Source organism: Rhinoderma darwinii, chromosome 5 (genome assembly GCF_050947455.1).
Source record: "Rhinoderma darwinii isolate aRhiDar2 chromosome 5, aRhiDar2.hap1, whole genome shotgun sequence".
NCBI classification, from domain to species: domain Eukaryota; kingdom Metazoa; phylum Chordata; class Amphibia; order Anura; family Rhinodermatidae; genus Rhinoderma; species Rhinoderma darwinii.
Window position 1 is genome coordinate 266,129,754 of NC_134691.1, and position 13,283 is coordinate 266,143,036.

The window sequence follows — 13,283 nt, forward strand, 5'->3', positions numbered from 1 at the left end:
GAAGAGCAAAGTGTCTAAAATGTCTCGCAAGATACGCCAAATCTATCACACAGCATGCGCCACTCTGACAAATCTTCTGCCGGCCCGGTTTTAGTCTTCTTAATTTAAAGACCGTGTTAATAAATCATCCCCAATGTTCCCATCGCCAGCCAAAAGACACACCCACTGCCAACCATTATGCCCCTACCAAATAACAAACCCCCCCAACCCCATGGTAACTTATATATAACTTTATTTTACTGTGGCAGAGGCTACAACAGGAGAAATGATCTTAACAGACCACTTCTATTAGGAGAGATGTGCGGTGCCTACGAACCTTTGCTTATCTCAGTATAACCATCACGTATTGATGTCAGAATGTTCAGATTATACATTTATTTAATATTTAGAAAACGCAGTGAAGTGTATTATAAATAAATGACATCTATTGCACAAGCCCACTGTATATACAGTGGAGGAAATAAGTATTTGATCCCTTGCTGATTTTGTAAGTTTGCCCACTGTCAAAGTCATGAACAGTCTAGAATTTTTAGGCTAGGTTAATTTTACCAGTGAGAGATAGATTATATAAAAAAAAAAAAAAAAACACATTGTCAAAATTATATATATTTATTTGTATTGTGCACAGAGAAATAAGTATTTGATCCCCTACCAACCATTAAGAGTTCAGCCTCCTCCAGACCAGTTACACGCTCCAAATCAACTTGGTGCCTGCATTAAAGACAGCTGTCTTACATGGTCACCTGTATAAAAGACTCCTGTCCACAGACTCATTGAATTAGTCTGACTCTAACCTCTACAACATGGGCAAGACCAAAGAGCTTTCTAAGGATGTCAGGGACAAGATCATAGTCCTGCACAAGGCTGGAATAGGCTACAAAACCATAAGTAAGACGCTGGGTGAGAAGGAGACAACTGTTGGTGCAATAGTAAGAAAATGGAAGACATACAAAATGACTGTCAATCGACATCGATCTGGGGCTCCATGCAAAATCTCACCTCGTGGGGTATCCTTGATCCTGAGGAAGGTGAGAGCTCAGCCGAAAACTACACGGGGGGAACTTGTTAATGATCTCAAGGCAGCTGGGACAACAGTCACAAAGAAAAACATTGGTAACACATTACGCCGTAATGGATTAAAATCCTGCAGTGCCCGCAAGGTCCCCCTGCTCAAGAAGGCACATGTACAGGCCCGTCTGAAGTTTGCAAATGAACATCTGGATGATTCTGAGAGTGATTGGGAGAAGGTGCTGTGGTCAGATGAGACTAAAAATGAGCTCTTTGGCATTAACTCAACTCGCCGTTTTTGGAGGAAGAGAAATGCTGCCTATGACCCAAAGAACACTGTCCCCACTGTCAAGCATGGAGGTGGAAACATTATGTTTTGGGGGTGTTTCTCTGCTAAGGGCACAGGACTACTTCACCTCATCAATAGGCGAATGGATGGAGCCATGTACTGTCAAATCCTGAGTGACAACCTCCTTCCCTCCACCAGGACATTAAAAATGGCTCGTGGCTGGGTCTTCCAGCACGACAATTACCCGAAACATACAGCCAAGGCAACAAAGGAGTGGCTCAAAAAGAAGCACATTAAGGTCATGGAGTGGCCTAGCCAGTCTCCAGACCTTAATCCCATCGAAAACTTATGGAGGGAGTTGAAGATCCGAGTTGCCAAGCGACAGCAACGAAATCTTAATGATTTACAGATGATCTGCAAAGAGAAGTGGGCCAAAATTCCATCTAACATGTGTGCAAACCTCATCATCAACTACTAAAAATGTCTGACTGCTGTGCTTGCCAAGAAGGGTTTTGCCACCAAGTATTAAGTCTTGTTTGCCAAAGGGATCAAATACTTATTTCTCTGTGCACAATGCAAATAAATATATATAATTTTGACAATGTGATTTTTTTTTTTTTTTATATAATCTATCTCTCACTGGTAAAATTAACCTAGCCTAAAAATTCTAGACTGTTCATGTCTTTGACAGTGGGCAAACTTACAAAATCAGCAAGGGATCAAATACTTATTTCCTTCACTGTACAGGTGTTTTGAGCAAATTACTTTTTTTAAATCGTTTTGCCAGGAAACTCGGTCATTCTTTAGGTGTTACTTTCAATGAAATAATAACATTTCAGATAGATCTCCATTAAGAATTCTCACCTGTCATGCAGAAACAAGACTGGATTTTCCCTGCAAGTAGAGGCTCAAGCCACTGTTTCTTCTGCTCCTCTGTGCCGTACATGTGAAGCACCTCCATGTTTCCTGTATCTGCAAAGAGAATTAACGATCTTTAACACAAAGTATATATTAACCCCTTAGCGACCAGCCTATTTTAGGCCCTAATGACCAAGCTATTTTTTTCATTTTTCTATAGTCTCATTCAAAGAGCTACAATTTTTTTATTCTTCCGTCGACATAGCTGTATGAGAACTTGTTTTATGCGGGATTAGTAGGACTTTTTAATGGCACCATTTTGGGGTACATATAGTTTAACTTTTATTAACTTTTTTTTGGGGGAATAGAAAAAAACCCTGAAATTCCACCATTGTTCTATGCGTTTTAAATTCACGTCATTCGCTGTGCGGCATAAATAACACGTTCCCTTTATTCTATGGGTCGGTATGGTTATGGCGATACCACATATGTAGAGGTTTTTTATGTTGAACTAAAATTATTTGCTTTTTGCATTGTCGCTTTCTAAGAGCTGTATTATTAATTTTTTTTCAGTCAATGTAGTGATATGAGGGCTTGTATTTTGCGGGCCGAGACGTAGTTTTGATTGGTTCTGTTTTGGGGTACATTGGACTTAATTATTAACTTTTATTATGACTTTTCTGGGGGGGCAATGGAAAAAAATAGCAATTTCAGCATAGTTTTTTGAGTTTTTATTTTACGGTGTTCACCTTGTGGCTTAAATTACATACCATCTTTATTGTTTGGGTCATTACGGTCGCGGCGATACCATATATGTGTAGTTTTATTTGTTTTTTACACTTTTACTAAATAAAACCACTTTTTATGGAAAAAAATTTGTTTTTTTTTACTGTCATTTTTCTTAATTTTTATTTTACATTTATAACTTGTTTTATTAGTCCCACTAGGGGACTTTACAATGCAATCTTTAGATCGCTGCTATAATGCTTTGGTATACTTCGTATACCAGAGCATTATTTTCGGTCAGTGTAAATCTGACAGGCAATCTATTAGGACATGCCTCTGGCACGTCCTAATAGGCATATGCCCTGTGCAGACCTGGGGGCCTTTGTCAGGCCCCCAGCTGCCATGACACGCTATCGGAGGCCCGCGATTGCATTTGCGGGCTACCGATGGCTCAGAGAGGGAGCTCCCTCCCTCTGTAAATTATTTAAATGCAGCGGTCGCTATTGACCGTGGCATTTAACGGGTTAAACGGCCGCAATCTAAGTAAACTTTGATAGAGGCCTTTGGAGCAGGAGCCCGGCTCTCATCAGACAGCCGAGCCCCGGCTCCAGCCCGCACGGGACACCCGTGCAGGACTTAGACTGGGCCGCCATGAAGAGGCGATGGCCTAGCCTAAGGCCCCTTAGTGACCGCCGTGAAAAGGCGTATTGGTGGTCACTAAGGGGCCGGATTAGGGAACATGTTGGAGATGTTACAAATTCGAGAGATACGTCCATATCAAAACATGTACATGCAAAACATCAAGGCAGGGCAGAATGTTTGAAATTTCAGGCAATTGAACTGGTACGTCCTCCTAAACGGGGAGGGGATTGGGATAACCTCATTCTGCGCAAAGAGGCCCAATGGATTTACAGACTGGCTTGCGTACAGCCTGAAGGTTTAAACGAGCAAACAAATTATACCTGTTTTATTTAAATATACAATCCGGTTAAAGTTACAGGATCTGTCGGTCCTCTAGGTAGGGGTATGACAATTTAATCCTAGTCCAAGCACAGTTACTTGCAGTATACCATTCAATAGTAACAGGCATGGTAATTCAGTCCAGGAGGGTTTCAAATGTCTAAAGTGTGGTTGACATTAATATCGTTTTTCCATTCATACAATATGTATTTCCAGGGTAGGTGCTCCTATCGTGGCAGTCCAATTGCGGTCTTGAGCTGATCCGCAATATGTATCCAACTTAATATTGATATACTCTATCCTTGAATAGTATGAGGCTCTGTGCAGTAAGTAGATACTTCTACAGCCTCCCATCGAGTCTGCACGTTCTGTGGAGTTTACGATGTTACTTCCGGGTATGTCAGCTGACGGCCGGGAGTCACATGGTCGAGCGTCACGGATGTGGTGGGCGAGTGTGATTGGCTGGTTCGTAGTATGCCGCTGAAGCCAGGGGGGGGGGGGGGGGGGGGGGGGGGGGGGAGTATCCAGTTCATAGTAACTCAGAGTCCCGTAGTGAAGCATGCCGCTGACATCTATGAGTGCATGCTTCCGTGTTGTGCAGTAGAATATCTGCTGCTGAAGAAATATCGCTGGCATCCTGGTATAGAAACGCGTAGGGTCGGGTTAAGTGAGGGAATTTTGCGTAGGGGGCAGTGGCATTGTTGTGTATCCTTAACATCAGGAGATTTAGGTGCGGTTAACTGCAGGCTCCGGTGTGTTTTAGGGTCTAAACCACTGTTACACCAATGTTTAAACGCTGATTCCATATTTGATATCTCTGTCTATATACCCAGTCATAGAGGGTTCGCAAACGAATTAGGACTTGGAGTATTTGTTTAATACGTTTTTAAAATACACGGTTGGGCTTTTCACGGTGGTGATTGTACCCCTGTTTTTAGATAGCTATGAAATAAAAGTTATACATTTTACTCATTTATCACTTCAGTGCATTCACTAAGGGGTTAAAGCCCAATCCTGCAGTAGTCATCGCGAATTGTTTCATAAGCATTAAATATCTTTGCACAAACGGTTTACTCTGCTTCTTGTAGCACCAGCAGTGATACCGCAGTTGCCTGGCTAGTACTCCTCTTTGTGTCTGGGTGACCACCATTAGAGTATGAGCAGCAACATGTACAAAAGTGGTCATAGAACGAATATATAATACACTGCCTCTCCATGCTACACAGGCTCATTTTAGGTCCCTCCAATTACTGCCTTCTGATAATATAAAACAGTCATGTTTCAATTACTTGAGCAAATAGAAATACTGAACACAGAATAAAAAGATCACCTTGTTGTAAAAATTATTTGAAAAACTGAGGATAATAATTCAGAATAATGCTGGGTTATGCACACTAAATATGCAGCTCATACGTTGGTAGCAGAGTTTTAGAAGAGCGAGCCATTTAGTGTTTAGCATATATCACATGATCATGGTAACTTTAGGATGTTAGAAAATTTTAGACATACAGCACCAGGCCAATTATTATTGAGCATATTTATTAATATAGTCAGAACATGTCCAATATAAGCCTATGAGCGGGAACTTCTACTCCAGAATCGCAGTCATTGACTTGATGTCCTACCAAGCGGTGTGTTCCTGTGACTTCATACATTGAATAAGTAGGAGGATAAGAACTCTATGGCAGCCATATCAAAGTTATAAGGGTAACATGTTTTCAGCCCTTCATCAATATATTAAAATATTTGCCAGATTGTACTACAATCAAGGGGCCGTAATTAAACTTTAATCACTCCCATATACGGTGCCTGCCAGATAGTGTTTCCATTCACAATTCCTGCCAGAGAGTTGCTACATACGCGCTGCCCAAAAGCTCAAATCTTAAATAGGCGTTGCCCTTCAAACAAAACTTTTCAGAAATCAATAGTACAAGCAAATATAAGAAACTTAGTAAGTATACCCGAATAGAGAAAAGTACCTCTTTCTCTAAATATCAGGCTCCTAAATGTTCACTCACTCTGAAATTATGGCTTTCTCCTTTTTGTCTCGGCTCACTGAGGGTCAGGTTACAGCTGCCCATAGTGGTCTATGGAGAGAGTGAGGAGAGCAGGAGCAGAGGAAGAGAAAGGCAGAGAGACAGATACACAGACATTGCAGCTGATCATATAAAAGTTCTATCTCAACCCAATAATGAATTCACAGCTACACTACGCATTACTGCTGTATAATCTTCTCCATGCAGATGTTTCTCTATATGTGATAGAGATAGGAGAGCAGGATTCTCCTCTTCTCTGTGTGCAGTGTATAAAAGACATTATAGTAGTTGGGCTCTGGCACTAGCTCAGGTAAAACTGAAAATTAGAGAAAGAGTCTGCAGAGGAAAAACTGTTAAAGGGAAGGTGTCACGAAAAAAACATTTTTTATACAGTATGTTATTGCTTTTAGTATGTCATTAAAACAAATTTTATTTATTTGTTTTACTTTTTTTCCTTTCTTTTACTTCTCTATGGGGGCTGCCATTTTTTTTTTTTCATCTACACATACAGAGATGGAATATGGCACATACATCCCCATAGGGAATGCGAATGGGAGCCGTTCCATTCACTATAGTGTACGCCGTCTGTGTGGGAACGGCGCATGCGCCGCTTCCACACAGTCCAAAGGGAAGGTCTTCGGCAGAGCGACATCCGGCACCATTTTAATGTGGACCGGAAGCCGCGACCGGACAGTAAGATGACTACTTCCGGTCGCGGCTTCCGTCCATATGTTCAGAAGCAAGGACAGGGAGCGGAGGAAGCGGCAGGTAAGTTATGTTTGTGTATATGATGTGTGTGTGTGTGTGTGTGTTGGTGTTATACTGTGTGATTACCACTGTATCTAATCCTCCTACACTGTGCATTCGCTCAAAAAATGGCGGCACACAGTGTAGGAGGTTTGAGCATTCAACCCCCTCCTTTCTCCTGCCACTAGCCAGGATAAAGGAGGGGGTGTAATGATGGAATAGGGAGACGGACAAGTGAGCCCTAATCTACCCGCAACCCAGTCCCTGCCTACTTGCACGGCCCGTCCTAGGCGACGGCGTACAACTGGGCGACGGTCCCTACACTCAATATGTGCACGACGGACAACACAAGACAGGGTACACAGAAGAGAGGGAAGTGGGACAGTTGCCCACGGCAACACCGTGAGCAACAGGAGTAGTGAACGAGCTGAGTCAAACCAGGAGAGTACGTGGTAACAAAAGCAGAGCAGAAGAATAGTCAATCAAGCCAGGGTAGATATGAAGCAGGTCAACTGTAAGTAGCAGGAACAGCAGAGCCAGGAACCAGAGAGAATCACAGGCACAGGACAAGCAGCAAATGCAGGTATACATAGACCAAGGGCGGGAGCTAGCTCCGTCTGGCCAGGTTGTGATAGGTTCTCCCACTCCTCAGCCTCCCAGCCTGAGTGGTAGCAGAACGAGTCATTCTAGCAAAGCTAGGCACAGAGGCAGGCTGATTAACCACGGGCGTCGACACAGAAGCCGTGTCAGGCAAATCCTTTACAGGGGGATTGTTTGAGCACACTAGAGCGAGTGGGTCTTCTCCAATTTTGCAGCATAAAGCAATGAGGTTGCTTTACCACATGCCAATGCTGCAATTTTGGGAATTGCTCCCCCTAGTGACCAGCACATGGAAATGTTATAAATTAGAATATAATTTATAATATTTCCTGACTTGTGAAAAAATTACAAAAATTAGAACAATGTGTAATCATTTATATACTAACGGTTTAATTTAAAAAAAAAAATAATTCCTAGCGACACATTCCCTTTAAGAAATGCAGAACAAATGTCATATAATGACCAGAGATAGTGTTATCTCTCATTTACACACATGATAGTTTATTCTGAAAAGTCATCTGAAAGTTTAGGTAAGTTTACTTAAAGAGGCTCTGTCACCAGATTTTGCAACCCCTATCTGCTATTGCAGCAGATAGGCGCTGCAATGTAGATTACAGTAACGTTTTTATTTTTAAAAAACGAGCATTTTTGGCCAAGATATGACCATTTTTGTAATTATGCAAATGAGGCTTGCAAAAGTCCAAGTGGGTGTGTTTAAAAGTAAAAGTCCAAGTGGGCGTGTATTATGTGCGTACATCGGGGCGTTTTTAATACTTTCACTAGCTGGGCGCTCTGAAGAGAAGTAACATCCTCTTCTCTTCAGAACGCCCAGCTTCTGACAGTGCAGATCTGTGACGTCACTCACAGGTCCTGCATCGTGACGGCCACATCGGCACCAGAGGCTACAGTTGATTCTGCAGCAGCATCAGCGTTTGCAGGTAAGATCGACTTACCTGCAAACGCTGATGCTGCTGCAGAATCAACTGTAGCCTCTGGTGCCGATGTGGCCGTCACGATGCAGGACCTGTGAGTGACGTCACAGATCTGCACTGTCAGAAGCTGGGCGTTCTGAAGAGAAGAGGATGTTACTTCTCTTCAGAGCGCCCAGCTAGTAAAAGTATTAAAAACGCCCCGATGTACACACATAATACACGCCCACTTGGACTTTTACTTTTAAACACACCCACTTGGACTTTTGCAAGCCTCATTTGCATAACTACAAAAATGGTCATATCTTGGCCAAAAATGCTTGTTTTTTAAAAATAAAAACGTTACTGTAATCTACATTGCAGCGCCTATCTGCTGCAATAGCAGATAGGGGTTGCAAAATCTGGTGACAGAGCCTCTTTAAAGAGGCTCTGTCACCAGATTCTCAAAACCCTATCTCCTATTGCATGTGATTGGCGCTGCAATGTAGAGAACAGTAAAGTTTTTTTGTTTTGTTTTTTAAAACGTTCATTTTTGGCCATATTATGAGCCATTTTATATATATATATATATATATATATATATATATATATATATATATATGCAAATGAGCTTTGACATGGACAACCACCCACCTACCTAGTAAGTATGGCCTTTTTTTGTGGTTTTGATGTTATCTATGTCCCATTTTTTCTGTTTGTATTTTATATATATGCAAATGAGCTTTGAAATGGACAACTGGGCGTGTTTTTTTTCGTATGTCCAACTGGGCGTGTATTGTGTTTTTAACTGGGCGTGTTTACTTGTTTTACTAACTGGGCGTTGTGAATAGACGTGTATGATGCTGACGAATCAGTGACCAATCAGCATCATGCACTCCTCTCCATTCATTTACACAGCACATAGTGTTCTTACTAGAACGATGTGCAGCCACATACACAAGTGTCCTGATAATGAATACACATGACCTCCAGCCTGGACGTCATGTGTATTCAGAATCCTGACACTTCTGAAACTTTTCTGTGAGATTCCAGCATACCACTCGTAATCTCGCGAGATTACGAGGTAAACGAGATTTTGTTTCCCTTGCTGGAAATCTCACAGAAAAGATTCAGAAGTGTCAGGATTCTGAGTACACATGACGTCCAGGCTGGAGGTCATGTGTATTCATTATCAGGACACATGTGTATGTGGCTGCACATCGTTCTAGTAAGAACGTGATGCTGCTGTGTAAATGAATGGAGAGGAGTGCATGATGCTGATTGGTCACTGATTCGTCAGCATCATACACTTCTATTCACAATGCCCAGTTAGTAAAACAAGTAAACACACCCAGTTAAAAACACAATACACGCCCAGTTGTACATACGAAAAAAAAAAACACACACCGTTGTCCATTTCAAAGCTTATTTGCATATATATATATATATATATATAAATAAAATAGCTCATAACTTGGATAAAAATGAACGTTTTTAAAAAAAAAACAAAAACGTTACTGTTCTCTACATTGCAGCGCCGATCACATGCAATAGGAGATAGGGATTTGAGAATCTGGTGACCGAGCCTCTTTAAACAAGAAGTAGAAGGAAAAGTGCAGCATTTGGGACACGGCACCTGGCAGGTAAGTATTCAATGGATGTATATGATTAAGGTATTGATACTTTTATTGTCAAAAACACTACGCGTTTCAGCACCGGACAGGTCCCTTTCTCAGGCTTATACCTTAATCATATACATCCATTGAATATTTACCTGCCAGGCGCCGTGTCCCGAATGCTGCACTTTTTCTTCTACTTCTTGTTTTCGTCTCCCCGGGCAAAGAGGATTTCACCTGTGGGATAGCAGCGGGTGGCAGCCAGAACCTAAAAAGATAATCATCGTTATCTATGCAAAGCAGTAGTGTTGTGCCTATACTTGCACAACGATACTAGGGGAGCAATCCAGCTCACTTTCTACTGCTCTTGATTCCTATTCCAAACAGTATTACCTTAGTGGAGCGCCGCTTGTCCTCCTCCCCCCTTTTTTTCTTATCTCTACTTAAACACTTAGTTTTTGCCATAGGGAAAATGCAGGGGCCAGTAGCACAAACCTACACTGTGTTTTTTCCTCCCTATACTCAGAACACTTCTAGCTTTTTTCTGTCTATATCCATGAATTCATCTCTAATCTGCACAGAATGACTACTGCTGACCACAGCTATTCTGTCGTTTACATGTCTAGACATTGTGGTCACATTTACAGGAAGCCATTGACAGCCGATGAGAAGCAGGCTACTTGATCATGCAGATGGAATAACTTGAGTGGGGGGGGGGGGGAGGGTATTTTAGTGTAATTACCAAAAAGGGGTTTTGCATGTGGAATTGGGCTTTACGTACATGTTTTTATTTTATGGTCGATTGGAATTTCCAGTAGATGCTGGTAACTTTTAGAAACATACCTGGTGCTTGGCAATTGAAAACTTCTGGAGCAAAGAAACATTTCCCAGTTTCTTCTGCAATGAAGGCATAGTCTGTCTGGCTAAGACCACTGACAGCTGGCAGAAACAAGTTCCACAACCCTTCAGCTTTTGCCAGTTCCTAGGAAGAATTGAGAACAATTGTGACATGCTTCTCATTTAAGTATAGGAAACTCTCTCATTGTCCTGTACATTTTGTTCACCAAAAACAATCTAATGAAAATATAAAAAAAGTACAAATAAAGCGGAGTGGTGTCAATTGGCGGTGTGCGGTATTGCAAAGCCCATAGACAAGAGTGACATTATTTCTAGAGAGAAAGAAAATATAGGAGAACTGTTTTTCTTATCTCAGACCACAAGGTCTAACCTTTGTTCCAGCATTAATTTAGAATAAAAAATTATTCGATATCTGCAGTAGCACGTCCTTATATGCAATGTTAGGCTTTGTTCACATTTGCGTCAGGGCTCCGTTCAGGGGTTCCGTCAGAGCTTTCAGTCACGGTAATACTGTAGTCGACTACGGTATTGCTTCCGTCAAAACCCTACTGAACCCTTGCACAACGGAGACAAATGGAAACCATTTGCACTGGATCAGTCACCATTGAAATTAATGGTGATGCAAACGAAAACCTGCAGTTTCTGTTAGTCTCAGTTAGGGTTCCGTTCATGGGTTGCCCTGACAGAAAGCTCCGACCGAATCCCTGAACGGAGCCCTTATGCAGATGTGAACGAAGATTAAACTTGTATATCTGTAGCTATTTACCTTGAGCTTTTCTATGACCAGTGGTTTCTTCCATCTAAGTGGGGAGTTTTCATGTTTGTTATAATACCCCAATACCTCCTAAAATTAAAACATATTAGCTTGAAGAATAAAGTTATGACAAAAATTAGTTACTAAAAACACATACACGTATATATATATATATATATACATACACACACACACACACACACGTGTATATATATATATATATATATATATATATATATATATACACACACATACATATTATATATACATATATACACACACACATACATACATACATACATACATACATACATACGCACACACGGAGATGAGCTGCCGACAACAATAATTGTTCACTTTTTATTTAAAACGATACGACCAGTAGATGATTGAGCGTTTGCTTGTTTAGCTGCTGGTCGCTGCCCTGTTTACACAGGGCAATTATCGGCAACGAGCGTTATATTAACCCCTTAATACTGAAGGTATTTTCAACCTTAATGACCGAGCAATTTTTTCCGTTTTTTCCATCGTCACATTCAAAGATCTAAAACTTTTTTTATTTTTCCGTCAACATAGCTGTACAAGAACTTTTTTTTCTGGAAAAGTTGTATTTTAGAATAGCACCATTTTGGGGTACAAATAATGTATTAACTTATTTACTTTTTTTAGTAGGGTATTGGAAAAAAACAGAAATATCGCCATTTTTTTGCGTCTTAATTTTAAGCCATTTACCGTGTGGTATAAACAACATAACTTTATTCAGTCGGTCGTTATGATTGCGGCGATACCAAATTTTATAGTTTTTTTTTTTATGTTTTCCTACTTTTACGCAGTAAAAACACTTTTGTTTCAAAATTAGTTGCTTTTGTGTCGCCATATTTTAAGAGCCATAACTTTTTTATTTTTTAACCGATGCAGTTGTATGAGGGCTTTTTTGTTGTGGGACGACTTGTAGTTTTTATTGGTACCATTTTGGAGTAGATGCGACGGTTTGATCACTTTTTATCCAATTTTTTTGAAGGTAGAATAAACAGCAATTCTGGCGTTGTTTTCGATTTTATTTTTACAGTGTTCACCGTGCGGGTTTGATAATATAACCGTTTTATAGTTGGAGTCGTTACGGACGCAGTGATACCAAATATGTGTAACTTTTTACTGTTTTTCATAATAAAGTATTTTGTAAGGGGAAAAAGTTGGTTTTTAATTTTTTTTTACTTGGGATATTTATTTATTTAAAACTTTATTTAACTTATTTAACTTTTTTTTAGTCCCACTAGGGAACTTTACTGTAAGATCTTTTGATCACTTTTATAATACACTGTAATACTTGAGTATTGCAGAATATTATTGCCTGTCAGTGTAAAACTGACCGGCACCTGTTAGGTCATGCCTCTGGCATGGCCTAACAGACAATCACTAAAGGCAAACCTGGGTGCCTTTGTTAGGCCCCCAGGCTGCCATAGAAACCATTGGCACCCCGCGATGCACACAGGGATGCCAGTGAGGCGAGAGAGGGAGCGTCCACAGACTAAAATCACTCGGATGCGACACTCGCTATTGAGAGCCGCATCCGAAGGGTTAAATATGATCGGAGACTACTGTTCGTGGTCTCCGATCGTTGCCCTGAAGCCCGAGGCTGTTCGCAGCAGCCCGGGCTTTAGTAGATCCCCGCACGATGCGAGAAAAGTTCTTCTGAAGTGCCGACGTGAAAAGGCGTCGATTCAGAAGAACTACCCCAAACAGCCGAGGTAAAAACACTATACGCCAGTCGTTAAGGGGTTAACGTTTGTCTGCCCGATAATCGTCCTGTGTAAAACCCCCTTTAAGCAGGGATCTTTAGACTACCTGAGAGCTATAGACCTGCTGTGGACAAACAAAATTCCAAAATGTATTGTAATGCACACCCCACATGAGTGTATAACA

At 41.1% G+C, this 13,283-nt stretch overlaps 2 protein-coding genes across 3 annotated transcripts in view; one reads left to right on the forward strand and one right to left on the reverse strand.

Moving 5' to 3' along the window:
* The window catches only part of LOC142651878 (acyl-CoA dehydrogenase family member 11-like), a 112,658-nt gene that overhangs the window by 70,758 nt on the left and 28,617 nt on the right, over positions 1 to 13,283 (reverse strand). For both annotated transcript variants that reach the window (XM_075827105.1, XM_075827103.1), the window contains 3 exons: positions 11,373 to 11,450; positions 10,592 to 10,730; positions 2,162 to 2,269 (listed from right to left, as the gene is read on the reverse strand). In XM_075827105.1, the coding sequence (XP_075683220.1) occupies positions 2,162 to 2,269; positions 10,592 to 10,730; positions 11,373 to 11,450 (325 nt within the window). The remainder of the gene's footprint in view (positions 1 to 2,161; positions 2,270 to 10,591; positions 10,731 to 11,372; positions 11,451 to 13,283) is intronic.
* Positions 1 to 13,283, forward strand: part of UBA5 (ubiquitin like modifier activating enzyme 5) — a 101,318-nt gene that overhangs the window by 32,459 nt on the left and 55,576 nt on the right. The window lies entirely within an intron of this gene.